The sequence below is a fragment of the Limulus polyphemus genome, unplaced genomic scaffold (assembly GCF_000517525.1).
Source record: "Limulus polyphemus unplaced genomic scaffold, Limulus_polyphemus-2.1.2 Scaffold4697, whole genome shotgun sequence".
In the NCBI taxonomy this organism is placed as follows: domain Eukaryota; kingdom Metazoa; phylum Arthropoda; class Merostomata; order Xiphosura; family Limulidae; genus Limulus; species Limulus polyphemus.
In genome coordinates, this window is record NW_013670307.1 from 33,911 (window position 1) to 51,226 (window position 17,316).

General features: G+C 34.6%; 1 protein-coding gene across 2 annotated transcripts in view; it reads right to left on the reverse strand.

The window, feature by feature from the left end:
• LOC106471556 (leucine-rich repeat-containing protein 14-like) overlaps window positions 1-17,316 on the reverse strand; it is a 60,070-nt gene that overhangs the window by 32,088 nt on the left and 10,666 nt on the right. For both annotated transcript variants that reach the window (XM_013932160.2, XM_022400171.1), the window contains exons 4-5: window positions 16,081-16,256; window positions 1,616-2,049 (exon numbers count right to left, since the gene is read on the reverse strand). In XM_013932160.2, coding sequence (XP_013787614.1) covers window positions 1,616-2,049; window positions 16,081-16,256 — 610 coding nt within the window. The remainder of the gene's footprint in view (window positions 1-1,615; window positions 2,050-16,080; window positions 16,257-17,316) is intronic.

Here is a 17,316-nt window from a genome sequence, read left to right on the forward strand (position 1 = left end):
GAATTTAATGTCCATTTTTTTACATGAAAAACCCGAACAACTTATATATCAAAACAAAACATTTATTAAATGAAATAGTCTCCATTCTTATCAATGATGCTTTTCCATCTTACAATCAGGCGGTTAATGCCCTAATTAAAGAAAGCAGGAAGATGAACAAAAAAAAATAAAGACAAAAACAAAGAACCCAAAAATGTCTTCTGCTACTGTACACACAATCACTTAATACGCTGTTCTAAATTGTGTGTATGTGTATTTGTGTGTGTGTGTTTTGAGCAAAATCTGATAAACAGATAAGTTCACTGTTATAAAGCTCCACTTTTTCTCTCTTTGAGAATTGATCCATGTATGTGTCAAAAGACATTTCAAATATAAAGCAGAATAATGGAGATAAGTGCAAGATGTGAAAGAAAATTGAGTGTGAAGGCAGGTTTAAAGGGGGGAAAAAAGACAGACAGTTTATGTAAGGTGAGGAGTTGAAGTCAGTTATACTAGTTTTTTTATGACAAGAATGGAAGAACATGAAAGGGGGGTGGTAGGGTGCTCCAAGCAGTTCAAGCAATAAATCGCTAAAGTAGTTTATAGTGGCAAGTTTGTTTTTGTAATTATGAACAGCAGCCATAGAATTAAACATACTTTTAATAATACTTTAATGTCTTTTATTACATAACTGTTTTTACCGTATGGACAAACTGCATTTCAATATTTTTGTTTTGGTTTTACTGACAAAATGACCGATATAGTTATGTATAGTTGATTTACATTTTTACTGCAAATATCAAATATATAGAAGATGATCCATGGAAGTGTGCGGAATTTCTCTTTTTAAACTTTTCCACGGATTTTTGCACATCTTTCCATGGATTTGGACTACTTCCAATTACAGGATTCTGCAACACATAATAAGAGTACATGAGTACAGAGGTGTTTTATTAAGTCATTCATATGCACGCATTATATAAAGGAAAATAGTAATATTTGATTGGGGAATGTTGTCAAACTATTTTAGACGCCCTGTATTTATGTTTCAGCATCCATTTGATGTTTTAAGTTGCTGATGTCTCCAACCTGGAGTTCTCCTTTAAGGAATTGTGGTGAAAGACTAGACTGGGTAAATTCTAAAACTTAAAATCATTGTAACTTATAATTTAGGAAAATTTTTTAGTGTTAAAATTCCTGAATGACAGTCAAGGAATTTTAGTTTTAGGGATACTAGCAGTTTAATTACTAAAGGAGAAAAGTTATTTGTTTTTACGATTTTGTAGATAGCATAGGCATAACTCGGGGCTGTTATCATTACTTTCTATTGATAAATAGTGGTAATAAAGCAAGTTCTCTTTCTTCAAAATGTTATTGTGTAATCTGTCTCTATTAAAATAACTTCAAGTGTGATAACTCCCAGGTTATATGAAGTGTATCATACTTGTTACACAGAATACAATACCACAGTGGTCCATATTTCCAAATTAATGAAAATACAGATTTAACTAAACAAACTCTATTTCACTGTATTTCTGTCACATTATTTATACCATAAAAGAATATAAAAACCCTACATCTATCCCCCATATTACACAAACAAGAGAAAATACCAATATACAGCAAGAAGTCATACCTGCTCATATAAATGAAGAGCACATTCTCACCAAGATCAAGTTCCCGGAGAGTAAACCTATGGTTACTGGTAGAAATATACAGAAGGTCACTTTGTGTCAATCTGCAGGCTGACAGCTTTAGATACTCCAAGCTTTGAGGAGAATCTGTGCTTCTATTGCTACTACTGGCTGTAAACTTCCCCTCTTTGGTTGATAGAAGTTCTCTCAGACAATTTCCCACTCTGTTGTTGCTGAAATCAAGTCTTTTCAGATTATGCATAGAGGACAGCATTCCAGAAACTACATCTCTGACATCAGGGTTTTCTGTTAGGTTTATAATGTTGCAAGAAAGGTCCAGAGCTGACAGATTCTTTAAACTGCTAATCTGAGGAGCCAGAATTGAAATACCGCTTGGTAACAGAGAGTTGTATTGAAGACTTAAGCCAGTTAGGTTCTGCAGAATGACAAATAGTCAGATAATTGAGCATAAATTTACATTAACTACTTAACTCAAATATAATCTTAGTATTTCAAGCCCTTATTGAAGTATCATTGTTCACCTTATTCTCAATCCCAGTTAATTATTATAAGTTATTTGCGTTTCTACAGATATTGTTTATGTTTCACCATGTACAGATATCATTCATTCTCAAGTTCCATTTATAATATTTTTTTTATTAAAGTGAATATATTAACAAAAGTTGAAAATTATTGTTTTCCTATAAATGTTTAATCTTTATTTGACACTCCACATACACTGATGACAAGAAAATTAACTTGTTCCTCAATTAAATGTGATAAATCTGAAATATTCATGTTTTGCTTTTTTATATATCATGGTAAACTATATAAATGAGCTATGACACAATCAAAATCCTGAAGCAACATTAACAAATAAACTAATTTTAATACAACAAAAATTTGAGTATTTAACTCACTTAAACTATAGAACAACTACTTGGCAAGGAGTCAATCTTTCACAGAATTAACATGAAAAGGGCAAATAGGCTAAGATTAAATTTTCAAAAGTATGATCTTTTTACAAGTTTGAAAAGTGCATTTTATGGTTTCTCCTAAGGGTGTCAAGTTTCACATTTGCTCATAAGAGTGCCAAATGTTTATTGGAAAAGTGTTAATAACAGTGTATGTACACTAATAGGAAAAATGGGAGGAGGTACGCGTCCCTTCTGTTCTATGTGCATCTAGATGAAATATACAATAATATTTTATGTGAAATTCTGTTAAAAAAATATACTGAAATAATCACATCCTGCAGACTTGGCTCCTTATGTAACAATGAGTGTAGCAAAAAAGAAATGTACACATTTATCTTAAGAAGATATTGTCTGAAGGACTACACACTATGGTGCAGTAACATGAAACAAGTTAAAACTATCTTTTCTACTGTCATTCATGAAACCCAATGGTAATAGTTTTACATAATAACATGTGCATACAGAAAATGATTTTTTGTGAGCACTGGCTGCTAGGGCTTTTGGTTCCCTAGTTACAAAGATAGTGATTACATTCAATACACCATTAAATGTATGTAATACATGTGAACTGAGTAATGAAGCACATTATGCTGATATGACAATAGGTAGGCAAAGAATGACTTATAAATGTAAGGAAGAGTTTTATTGATGGTGGAGCATACATGTTTCTGAAGACTAATGTTCTTTCAAAACATAAAGCATGTTCCACCACCAATAAAACTCTTCCTTATGCTTGTAAGTCGTTTTTTGCCTACCTGTTAATATGTGAACTGACTATGATGAAGAAGTCTCGGTTCATCAACCAGTTAGAGTTTTAGGTGTGCATCAGTTTACCTTGGTTTAGCAGAAGCTCCAACCACCTAAAGAATCACAACCACCTCCAACTATTAAACCTCAGAAAAATTATTTTAGTTGAAGTGTTTAACAAAGCTGTAGCTATGTTTATGTTTTAACCATAATACTTAAAGCTTTATCCTAACTAGTTGTAATTTCAAAACATTTTAGAGAATTTGATTATATCTAATGTCCTTATTACTTATAATATCTTTTAATTAACAAACCTTTTATTCTTATTATTGTACTATTAAGATTTCAACTACACATTTCTTGATTCAGTCAACTTGTATCAATTTCCAAGTAAGCATGTGGATCCGTATACCTTTTGTAGTGACCAGATGAGTTTAAATATGACAATCATACTTTTAACACCTTAGTTTTACGAAGAAGTAAATAACAAATTGAATAAAAAATTCATTAATCAAAACACTTAAAAACAATAGCTCACTGAATATATTTTCCAGACACAAGAATATATTTAATATTATGAAGTTTCTTTTACAAGGTTTGTTATTCTCTTGGTAATGTATTTTTCAATTTTATAGTGTTTCTCTCAGTGGCATAACAAGCATTTCAGGGGCCCTGGGGCAAAGAAATGATTGGGGCCCCTTTTTTCAGAAGAAAAGACCAGATCAGGCCTCTAGGCATTGCAGGCCTCGGGGCAATGCCTGCCCTAGTTCCTCCTTTTATGTCAAACTTAAATTATTGTGGTGGAGGGAGAGTTGTTTCTACAAGCCAAAGTATATGTAACAGTTTCTTCTATGTGTAACATGTTAGTCAAATTTAAATTATCATTACTTTCTACCTGTTCCTAAGTGGATAAGCCTATCTGAAATCGAACTGATTCAGTTGGCCAGCATTAAAACATACACTTTTAATACAGCACAGCAATAATACTTTGGCTACATCTGTTAAAGAATTAACCAACCATTTGTCTAGAGCTAAGAAACCTTTTTGGGCATCAGGACAATCTGACAAGACTTTCAGTTTAACTTGAAGCACAACAGGTTTTGTGTTCTCTTGTAATTATTGTACATTTGAAGAGAATTGTATGAACTGAAGTAAAGTATGGAAGTGTGTGTGTGTGTGTCTGAGTAATAACAATAAAAATAACATTTCTCCACAATTTGATCCTTGGGATAACTGTCAGGATCAACCAAACCATTATGTAATGATGTTGTCAGAGATGGTGTAGTGTGGAATGATATCAGCAGTGCACTGAATGGTGACATGGTGCTTAATTACCTTACTATTAAATAGTTGATATTCATGGTCTCATAGGGCAACAATATTCTCTATAATGTTAATATAGCATTCAAGCTTCCCACAAGCAGCACAAGGATGGAGCTGGAAGCCATAAAGCAAGCTCTCCTTTGAAATGCTGAATGGAATGACCCACAAAGAGATAGTGCCCCACCATATCTGCAACTGACTCAGGGTTGTATTGCATAAATTTAAAAGTGGATGGCCCCCAGAAAGTAAACCAACTGCATGATAAAACCATCACCTGAATTTATGTGCTAACCCATGCATGGGTAAATTTAAACGAGGAAGTTGACAAGTTCACAAAAGAAGCCCCTACATCAAATATAACACAACTTTACTGTCAGGATAGTGACTTCCTCTGTTGAAAATGGCAACCACGGAAGCTCTTTATCAACATTCAGAGGGAATGAGACTGCTGGAAAACGAAGTACTGTATGGCGTATCTATGAAAAGCAAAGGATGGGGAATTAGTAGGATGCTATACAGCTAGAAGGCCACTGGTAACATCAATAAATTAACTCTCTTCTACATTTTGGCTGGCCTGCACCAGATGAGCCAGCACAACCTCTGGGAGTGTCAACTGGTACTCAACTCTCTCGACTATTAAAATATATACAAAACTAAGTAACTGATAATGGAGTCAAGTCAAAGATTCTTCTGAGAAAGAAGAAATTGATAGTGATAGACTTGTTTCTTATTTGTTCTGAGTTTGTGATAAAAATAATATATATTATCTAATTTTGTTATTCTCTTCATACATCATCATGAAAAGAGCTGTCAACTTTGTTAGTGAAAAAATCTTAGCCAATAAATGCCAAAGGTAAGGCTGTGAAGCTCTGGTATAAAAGGTGTCTGAAAGCATTATCAGAACAAATATATAAAAAAAAAAAAAACTCAATGCAATATCTATAATTGTTAGAATCTGAAATGTGTGTGTTAGGAATCTACATAAAAAAATTGTATATTATAAGACTTAGAGGAAGTTTTATTTCTGAATTCTCTCACTAATAGATAGTAATTATTAAGTTTCTTCTCAGCTGCTTATATTGAGTAGAGCTGAAGATGAAGTGTAAGTGAGAATTCATGAAATACAACGTTTTTGGTTGTCAGTTAGTAGCTGGCTCTTACCAGAAAAATATGGCTTACTCTCCTCTTAATTTAAGCTTGCAATATACATTTGCAAGTTCCATATTCGAGTAAGCTTCAATAGATAGGCAAAACTTCCAAGTGCATACAATCTACATGATATGATCATGCGTTTATGTGGTGTATGATGTCTGCATGTAACAAGTGCTAAATGTGTGCAATTAATATTACTTTCGATCAGAGTAAAACTAAAAATCAATCTGGTAATGAGTACAGCTAATTAAATATACCTTCCTTATGTTCTTGCTTATAAAAATTAGAATGCATTTTTTCATTGTTCAGTCTACATGTTTGAGTTTCCTATATGTATGTGTGTGTGTGTGTGTGTGATTCATTCTACATGCAACATGTGCTAAATGAATAGAGTTCACTCTACATGATATGAATTTCATGTGTATGCACTGGTTAATTTGGAATTTTGAAAGAGGTAGAATTCCCTTTTGTGATCCACTTTGACATTCCAGTCAGAAGATCAGGAACACTAATGACATGAATATTCAAAAGGCAGAACTCCATTCCAGACCAATCTGCCACAGTTTAACCCCTGGCTGTAGGTATGATCCTACATACATGTAACAAGTGTTAAATGAATACAGTTTAGTCTACACATTGAGTTTCGTAAGAATGTATGATCCAGCTTACAGGGCCACCAGTGCTAAAAGTATATAGTTCAGTCTACATGGTGTGAGTTTCATGAGTAGGTATGATCCAGCCTACTTGTAACAAGTGCTAAAAGTATATAGTTTAGTCTATATGGTGTGAGTTTCATGAGTAGGTATGATCCAGCCTACTTGTAACAAGTGCTAAATGAATACAGTTTAGTCTACACATTGAGTTTCATGAGTATGTATGATCCAACTTACACGTCACAAGTGCTAAAAGTGTATAGTTCAGTCCACGTGGTTAGTTTCACGTGTACAATTCAGTCCACGTGGTTAGTTTCACGTGTACAATTCAGTCCACGTGGTTAGTTTCACGTGAACAATTCAGTCCACGTGGTTAGTTTCACGTGTACAATTCAGTCCACGTGGTTAGTTTCACGTGTACAATTCAGTCCACGTGGTTAGTTTCACGTGTACAATTCAGTCCACGTGGTTAGTTTCACGTGTACAATTCAGTCCACGTGGTTAGTTTCACGTGTACAATTCAGTCCACGTGGTTAGTTTCACGTGAACAATTCAGTCCACGTGGTTAGTTTCACGTGTATAATTCAGTCTACATGTATCGAATTTCATTTGTATGATACAGCTTACCCTTAACATGCATGTATGATACAGCTTACCCTTAACATGCATGTATGATACAGCTTACCCTTAACATGCATGTATGATACAGCTTACCCTTAACATGCATGTATGATACAGCTTACACTTAACATGCATGTATGATACAGCTTACACTTAACATGCATGTATGATACAGCTTACACTTAACATGCATGTATGACACAGCTTACACTTAACATGCATGTATGATACAGCTTACACTTAACATGCATGTATGATACAGCTTACACTTAACATGCATGTATGATACAGCTTACACTTAACATGCATGTATGATACAGCTTACATTTAACACAAGCTATATGTGTATAGTTCAGTCTACATGGTGTAATTTTTGTTTTTATGTGTATGATTCAGTTTACATATAGTAAATTTCATACGTTGTGTGGTTTGGTTAATCTTTGTCTAGTATCCTGTGTTATTTAAGTATAGCAGTGGTCCTTCCTCGCATGTCACAACCTTTATGTCATTAATTAAACAACTTTATTATCTATGTATGTAAACTAGGCATCAAAATGTAATTTATAATCTAAATTTTGATATTATCTAATTTTAATTTTTGAATTTCAAAAGGAAATATTTAAAAATTATCAATCTTCATTTTCTATGTCATGTGATGAGTCTATGATCCAAATTCTCCACTTTATATTTTTATGACTTCAATAATATGCTTCTACAGTTCCAAACCAATTAGAAACACTAATTATATATAATTACAAGCAAGAATATAAAAATGAACTAAACTGAAAATGTATTTCCGATAGTTATCTCTTCTCATAAAATAACTTTTCTCGATTAGTACTGCCCTCTATTGACACACATTTTCAATGCTTGTCATTAGCCTTTTACCTCCAGCTTCTGAATATTCCCATGTAAATGATTATGCAGCAGCTCTCCACCAATAGGAGCACAACACAATCCCTATCATAACCAGCTTTCTCTCCACATTTGCACTCATCAATCACTTTGAGATTGGTCATAGGACCTACACCATATATCACCAGAAGTGGGGAGGCTGGGTGGGAAATGTGAGAGGAGGTAAGTAGCTATAGCAAATACATTTTCAGTTTAGGAAAATGTTAATATTTGATAACATATCTTATTTCCAATCACAAAACAGCTAGAATCACAAATTGATTGAACTGGTGGATTGTACATCAGTTCCATGGTAGGCAGAGGATCACCTACCTCTTACCTCGAAATGGGAATTGGTAGGGAAGACCAGCTTCTTTGTCAAAATCCATCTCCAAAATCTGGGAGGATGGTAAGAAGGTGGAAAGCCCTGGTGGGGTGACATTTCCAGTCAAAACAAAACCTGGCAGTCTGCCATATATATGGCATGGTACTACAAACAAAACCTGGTGGCATCTGGAATTGTGAATCAGGTATGCGGTAGGAAGCACTATACACCATCGACACCACAGAATGCCATCACCCTATTATCAGCTGAGTGGTACGATGCATCACTCGGAAGAATAGGCCTCAATGGTCCACCACCCCAGCAGCTAGAAATTGGTAAGTGGTAAGGACTCTCATACTCCACTATAAGAAAGGAGGAAAAAAATGCATGGGAGAGTCTGAAGGACAGCATCACCCAAGACAGTGGCACAGGTAACTGCAATACCCTATTTTGAAAAGCAGAGCTACCACATGGAGAGGGTCAATCAACAACAACAACATGCAACAGCATCTGGAATTGTACATCAGGTCTGCAGTAAGAAGAGTCTCAACACCACAGAGAATCAGAGATGGGCAGCAATCCCTGTCTGCTTTACTCATGATAGTCCATGAGTGTACAGTATGGGATGAACATATTTACGAAGCAAAAAATCACTAGAGAGAGCCACTAGTAGCCCTATGGAATACCCTATCTCAATGGTGTGCGTAATCTAATCCTGCAATGTAATAGGTCTGGCACAGATGACAACTGAACAAAGATACACAACCAATACCTGGCAGTGTCTGGAATTGTACATCAGGTCTGTGGTAGGAAGAGCTACAACATAATTGACATTGAGCATGGTCACAGGATGGATTGTGTAGATTTAAAAAAACAAAAAAACAAACAGTATACCTGGTCAGGCACCACTTACCACAGTGTAGTATTCACAATACACTAGTAAAAAGGCCTCTGTAAATAAAGAAATAACTAAAACATAGTACTCACCAATCATAATGCCAACGTGGAGTATAAGATGGCGACTGGAGGTAAATGAAAACCGTTGAGCAAGAAATGGCCACGTGATGTAAATAATGTGAAACAAAGGAATGAGGTGTAGTCCACATACCAGCCACGATGATGACCTCCAAAGGTAGTGAGGTGAAGGATTTGATGAGAAGATACCCTAAAAAGGCAACAATCCTCAGGCAAAAGGGAAAAGCCTAATTAACTGGTAAATTAAACCTGTAAGGGAAATGGGGGAAGAGGTCTAGGACATGGAAGGATTCCATTGAATAAACAAACAGTTACAGGAACCATTGAAGGTAGCAGTGCAAGTGAGATACCATCAGAAGGTCCAGACCAGACACAGGAGGGGGTCAGGATCTGAACAGCCATAGATTTGGGAAATGGAGGATAATGAAATGGGAGAAAATGTGGAATTACCCTTTCTATCAGCAGAGGTCTTGGGCAAAAATGACCAGTCAGGGAAGAGAAGAACATTAGAACTGTGGAACAGCACATAGCAAATGTCAATTGCAAAAATCTCAGAAACATAGCCAGCCACAAGCCAATAACATGAGTAATATGGATTTTAAGGAAAGGTGATACACTAAACACAAAGATAAAGGTTTGAATGGAGGATGAGTGAAAGTGTGATGGACAATATTTAGATTCCAATCCAGGAGAGACACAGGGTGGGGAGAACAGAAAAAGGGAAAAGAACAAAACAACAAAGACAACACAGCAGATTGGAAAACAGATGCAAAATCAATAAATCTGAACATGCAAGATAATGCAGCTTGATAGCCTGCAATCAAGGAAACTTACAGTCCCCCATTGAAGAGCCAAGAGAAAAAATACAGTCAACTATGGTAGGGAAGGTTGTAAAGGACAATATCCCTGGCAAAGTGACTAACAGTGGAAAGTATGCCATTCACACTGATAGACAGCCAAGGAGGAAGGACATACAGGACAGTCAGTCAAGTAGGCAACACACCTTCAAAATACAGATAGTCTGGTAATGGACCTGAAGAAAACCACGTGTAAAGCTGGAGGGTGGTAATGGACAGATGACACATACTTGATTTGAGGTTGAGGAGACAATGGGAAAGGAAGGGGAGGTGATACGGAAAGTCTACACAGAAGTGGAAACCACAATTGTTCAGGACAAAATGAAGCCACCAGGAGCCCATGACATGGAGTGATCTGAATCATTGAAAGGACCCTGGGAAGAAGATGAATAAGAGGATATACATAGATGTAATACCCTATCCAGTTTTGACTGAGAACATCTATAGATTCTGCCAAACAATGTGGAACTGTAGACCAGAGATGGAGAAATTATACATTGAAATATGTGGCAAAAGCATCTACATCTGGAATACTCTAATGAGCACACAACACCCGAAACATCTGCAGATCTAACAACCACTCTGTTGGGATAATCTTGTCAGGTTGAGATAATCAGTCTATGATCAGATTTAGGGCACACAGAATATGACAAGCTAATAATCTGATATGATGACTGTAGGCCCAATAGATGAAATTTGATGTTAGGTAACAAAGATTTTGTGATTGAGTATCCCCATGCCTGGTGATAAAAAATACTACAGTGGAATTGTCGAAGTGAACCATCACCAAATGCCCCCGAATATCGGACAAGAAGTGTATTAGAACATGATGGACCACCAGCAACTCCAAGACATTGATATGTAGGGATGATTCAGCCAGTGTCCAAGGACCCAAAACCACCTGAGTATTGAGTAAGCACCTAAAGCCATAAAAGAAGCAGTTGTAAAAAGATGACAATCTGGTCAAGGAGGTGGAAGAGGAACTCCATTAGTTGTATTGATCTGAACCAACCACCAAGCAAAGTCGGCCTGTAGGTGGGGAGTCAGGGTAATAGGAGCATCTAAAAGATCCCAAATGAGGCTTCATTGGTTGATTAACACCCACTGAAGGTGATTCATGTGGGCACAACCAAGGGGAATGAGGGCTTCAAGAAAAGCCCACATCCCCAAAAGAGATGAGGTCTCTCGTACAGTAGGAGAGAGAGAAGCTGATATCCAATAAATGAATGGGAGAAGGATAGGCCTGACTGATGAGGGAATTGAAAAAACACACCCAGATGAATCAGATATTGTGTGCGTATGAGAAAAGACATCAGTCTGGCAGGTTATGAAAAAAACTGAGTATGAACAGCAGTTTGACCTGAGAAGAAGCCAAAATAAACAAGTTGTCCATGTAATGGTGGAAACAAAGGCCTCTGGCATGAAACAGTCAAGTGGACAACCTGACTACTTGGCAGAAGGAGCTGAGACCAGGCTAAATGATAGAGCCTGAAACTGATAAACACACCCCTGATGAACAAAATGGAGGAAATTCCAGGATGCCTGGGAGATGGGAATGTGTAGATAGGCATCAGACATGTCAATATTCATCATCCACAACCCAGGAGTGAAAACCAACTGAAGGGTTTAAGTAATACTCCATCATTAATTTTGGTAAAATGAGGAAATGGTTCTGGGGAAAATAAATCTATAACCAGTTGTCAATCCCCCATTTTTTTGGATACAATGAACAGACAGGAGTAAAACCCTGGCGGAGAAGGTTCCAAAAGTTCTATGGCATCTTTCCAAAGTAAGTCCTGAAATGCCGGCGAGAAACAGGATCTCTTGGTGGGAGAAGGGGAATGGAAGTGAAGGGCCAGACCCTCTTAAATAACCTGTAGGACCCATGAATCTGTTGTAAATGGTGTCCAAATATGGTGGAAATGGAAATGTCTGGCTCCAAAGTGATTAACGAGTGCAAATGTGGAGAGGATGCTGGTTACGATAGGGGTTGTGATGCACTCCTATTGGTGGAGAGCTGCTGCATAATCATTTATATGTGGATATGCAGAAGCACGAAGTAGAAGGCTAGTGGCGAGTGCTTAAACTTTGCACTGATAGAGTGCTATTTTGTGAGATGAGGTAAAATATCGTATCAGAATCTAAACCTCTTGTCCTTTTAATTTGCTGTTATATATAAAAAAAAAATTTTCATCCACCATACTGTGATTTATTGTTTTAAACAGAAAGGTAATCTGCTCTCATGGTACACATTCAGGCAGTAAAACCATAAAAATGAAAGAAAACAGATGTCAAAAAGTTAAAAGTTGAAACTGTGAAAATACTGAAAATATCAAATCAATTATGATAAAAAAAAGAATAAAAAAGGTTATTCATTTTATTTTATATTTTTAAACTTTCCATTTCTCCGTACACTGATAATTTTGCTACAGTTGGTGTTAATGCAGAGAAAATAAGAGATAATATATGAATTTTACCAAAAAATGTTGATATTTATTTAGAATATTTTAGATGTTATGCAAATGAAATATGAAAACTATACAATGAAAATAAATATTTTTATTCTTAACATGAAGATAACCTTTCAAAGTGACTCAGTAAAGGCTTCATGTATTCACAGAAAATATTTAGAAAAATACTTTATCAAAAAATCTTGTGCAAAAAAGCTTGTAATGTTTACTCAATGTTTGAAAATTTTGTAAAAACACACTTAATAAATTCAGAGTTCTAATACATATATAGCTTCAACATTTTGGGTGTTGGTACAATGGTTTGATTAGTAATTAAAGAGTTAACATATATTAAGTTCCAAATGTTTCTATAATTCAGAGTATACATATCAAATTCCTGTATGTATGTGTGTAATTTAACTGATATTAATCCAGTTCCATGTAAGTAGGATTTGGTTTGTACATGTCAAGTTCCATCTGTTCATATAATTCAGATTATACATATCACATTTTAAATGTGTAGAATTCAGTCTAAATGGTGAAAGTTCCACATCTATGTACGACTCAGTGAGTGTGTTGAAAATTTCATATTTGTGTATAGTACAATCTTTAATTATAAAATTCTGCTTTGTTTGATTCAACCTATATATGTTTATGAATAGTTCTATACATATCTGTAAAAAGCTCAATAAGTGAATAACTATATATAATTGTATAATGTTCCACATGTGTGCATACATCAGTTTCTATGAATCAAGTTTCATGTGTATGGTTCTACCCATAAATATTAAATTTTTAGATTGTATATAATTCATCCACATTTATCAATTGTGACAAGAAACAATGGTTCTTGTTAAGTATCAAAACAATAAAAAGCTCAGAAATGCAGTTTAAAAATATACCAGCTTTCATCATCTCAGCAAGGTCAGTAGTAAACAATACGACTTTCTGTTTAGAAGTCGGTCTTGTGTAAGTTTTAGTTGTAAATAACTGTATGAGAAAGCTCATCTTGAATGCTCTCTTTTAGTACACTATAAAACCTTTAACTGTGGGTTTATTCCTTTTTTACAAACTCAAATCCTTTCTCCTGGACCTTTGTTTCCTCATCATTCAAAATAACTTATCCTGACCCAAACTTTTAAAATCTAAAATGTTTTAACTTATCAAATAGAGGTTAAAATTAAGGTGAAAAAGTCATCAGGCTCTAAATTATGGGTAGTTAAAACTATTTGCCAACTCTAAAATTAAGCATACGGTATGTCATAAATTGCTTCCTTTAAAAGCAGTGAGCTTGCACAACTAATTTTAATCTCAGAATAAACCTTGATTAAATCTTTACAACTTTGTTGTCATTTATGCTGGGATGTAACTATTTTTGCAAGGTATCATGGCAGTAATATCATGTTTGGTATTGATATTTAATGTATGTACTTAGTTTGGATTAAAAATGCCGCTGAATCAAAACAACAAAAAGCATGACATTTTAGGGAATACAAGAGGTCCATTAGTCCATTTAGGCCATCCCATCTACTTCAAAAGAACACAAGAACTCAAATTCAGCTCTGATAAATTAAGTATTTATTGAGATTTCCCTTAAGCTCTAGTAACTTTACTCCACCCACTACAACTGAAGGCAACTCATTACAATGGCCAACCACTTTGGTAGAAAAGTAAAACTGTAACTCAAGAGACTCCTACCCTGCTAAAATGCATACTTGTGTCTCCTTGTACCATTATTTTCACCATTACAAACAAACAAATAAAAATGATGATACATCATTACAATCAATCTCTTCTCTTTTCAACAAGAGAAAACAATTTCAACGATCTTAACCTGTCCTTCCCAGGTATCATTCTAGTAGCCCTTCTTTGAACCCTTTCCAACAATTCAATATCCTTCTTAAGGTAAGGATCCCAAGACTGAACAAGATACTCCAAACGAGGCCTAACCTATAAACTGAAATAATAACCTATTTACTTGTATTAAATTTTTTATGTAAATACAATCCAAAATCCTATTTATCCTACCACTAGAAACAGCACACTACTTGGTTGGCTTACGAGACTGATCAAACAAAACATTGTTAAGGTTATTCCTATCAAAATTATAATTTGAATTATAATAACCAACATGCATTATCTTGCATTTATTATAATTAAATGTCATATATCAGTTATTTGCTCAACTCACCAACTGATCTGAATCCTTTTGTAAGTTTGTATTTGTATAGCCACTACTAAGGCTATCTGCCACCACCCATAATCTTGAAATACTAACCAGAGGGAAGGCAGACACTCAGCAGCACCTTACCACTAATGTCAAAGAACTGACTATCACTCTTATAATGTCCCCACAGCTTAAAGTGCAGGGAATATTTTGTGGTATTGCACGTGTTTGAACATGGGTTGCCAGCTTAAAATCCAAAGCTCTAGCACAGCATTAACCCACACCCCTTTGTAAAGAGTAGCACTCTTCTCACAGTAGCAAACCCAAAGACTTTAATTTCATCAGCAAATTTAAGCATTTTATTGACCATTCCTTTATCTATGTCCTTGATATAAATCAAAAAGAGCAAAGTTCCCAATACTGAGGTACCTCACTTGTGACATTAATCCAGTTTGATTAAACTAAATGCTTTCTTCCACCTAGCCATTCTTTGATCCAATGAGCCAACTTAATCCACACACCTAAAGAGATAATTTTGTTTAACAAGCCTTTTGTGTGTCACATTGTCAAATGTCTTCTGAAAATCCAGATATACTAAATCCACACCTTTATTCTCATCAAAGAACACGTATTTATCAATTCTCCATGCTTACATGAAAATACAAGTAGTGTTTTAATGCTGAAAAAACAAAACAAATTCATAATTAAACTGAAATTAAACCAAATTATTGTTTTGTTAAATCTTGGTTATTATTTTCTTGTAACATGTAATATATAATGAAATTTTTATCCTTGCTTCGTTTAAAATGCTCTATCTTGATGATCCAGGTTAAGTAGTTAGTACACAGGATCACCTACAAAAGTAGTAATAATTTCAAAACAAGACCCAAAACTCGAGCGCTTTCAAATAGTTGACTACTCTTCTTCTGAAGAATAATAGTCAACTATTTGAAAGAGACAGAGTTTTGGGTCTCGTTTTGAAAAAACTACCTTGATGATGTTAAGCAGCATAGTTGCTAAAAAGTTGATAGATAAATATTATTTAAATGTTTGAATATCCCTGAGGAAATGTGCAATACACAATCAATGAACTTTAAGAAACATATTTTAAATGTTTATAACTCTTTAGCAAAAATTCTACTTTTTGGCTTACATCAACATATGGGGGGGCTTTACTGTTCTTAAAAATGGAATAAGTTTTCATCTACAGGATTCAAAGCCTATCACCAACCTTTAAGAATTCCCACATACACTAATAGTATAAAAGAACATAAGATTAATAAGGAGCAGAGTCCTAAAAAGTTTTACTTTCACACTAATACATACCTCATGATCAATATGTTTTAATAAAGCCTCAAGCTCTTTATCTCTTACATTTGACACATCCAGTTGGTTAATTTGTAACTTCAGTGGAGAATGTGAGCTCTTACTAATGCTCAGTGCCTTACAAAGTAGGTTACATGTTTCTGATCCTCTAACAACAGCATCAATAGAAAGAATAACTGAAAAATATACATTTACAAAAAAATTAACATTTACCACAGTTGTGGATTTTATAAACATGCAGGCTAGACAATGATCTTTATTACACGGATAACAACCGTTCTTTTATACTTTGTAAAATGATGTGTACTTAAATTATTGTAATATGTATGATTTGTGAAATAATAATGAATTGTAAAATGGTTGTGTTGAAAATTTAAAAGTACTTTTAAAATGTATAAGTTCTGTGTCTTATACAGGTTTAGAAATTGGAAATGCATGAATATTTTTAAGGAATTTTATTTTAATGTGATATTCATGATGTTAGGAAAACACATAAATCAAGAAACCAATTTAACACAAAAATATGATACCATATAAACCCAAGTGCTTTCAAAATGTAGACCTTTCGTCTTCAGGATTAAATTGGGAAGGTGGGTAACAAAAGAGGTCTTTTTTTTATGTTAATATATGATTTATGGTCGTTGAAGTGCTCTCTAAGAGTCATTTGAGTCTGTTCTATATACTGGTGATTACACTTTTTACACTGTTTAAAATAAATGGTATTTTGTGTCATGCAGATTATTTCTTTATAAATTTTAAAGTGTTTATGGTCATATTTGTTGAAGAAAGAGTAATAGTGTGATGCATGTCTCCCAGGTGTTGTGCCTTAGTACATGTTTAATTCCTTTATTTTTGTAACTAATGGTACTCAATATGCCCTTTACACATTGCATTATACAAATCTTATGTGTTACATGATAAACACTATTGATAACCTTTGTACAAAAACACCATATTAGTCTTTAATGTGTTTTGTGACAGGAATAGTCAGTACTGCTCTTTAAACATTTTGCTATGTTAGTCTACTCTGTTTTTGTAACTAGTATTACTTGGTAATGCTGTTAATGCATTGTACCATGGAACTGTATCAAACATTACTTAATTATCTTCAGGTTCTATGCTACATTAGTTTCCTATGCTTTTGTGTTAAAGTTTACTTACAAATGCATGGAACTGTATCAAACATTACTTAATTATCTTCAGGTTCTATGCTACATTAGTTTCCTATGCTTTTGT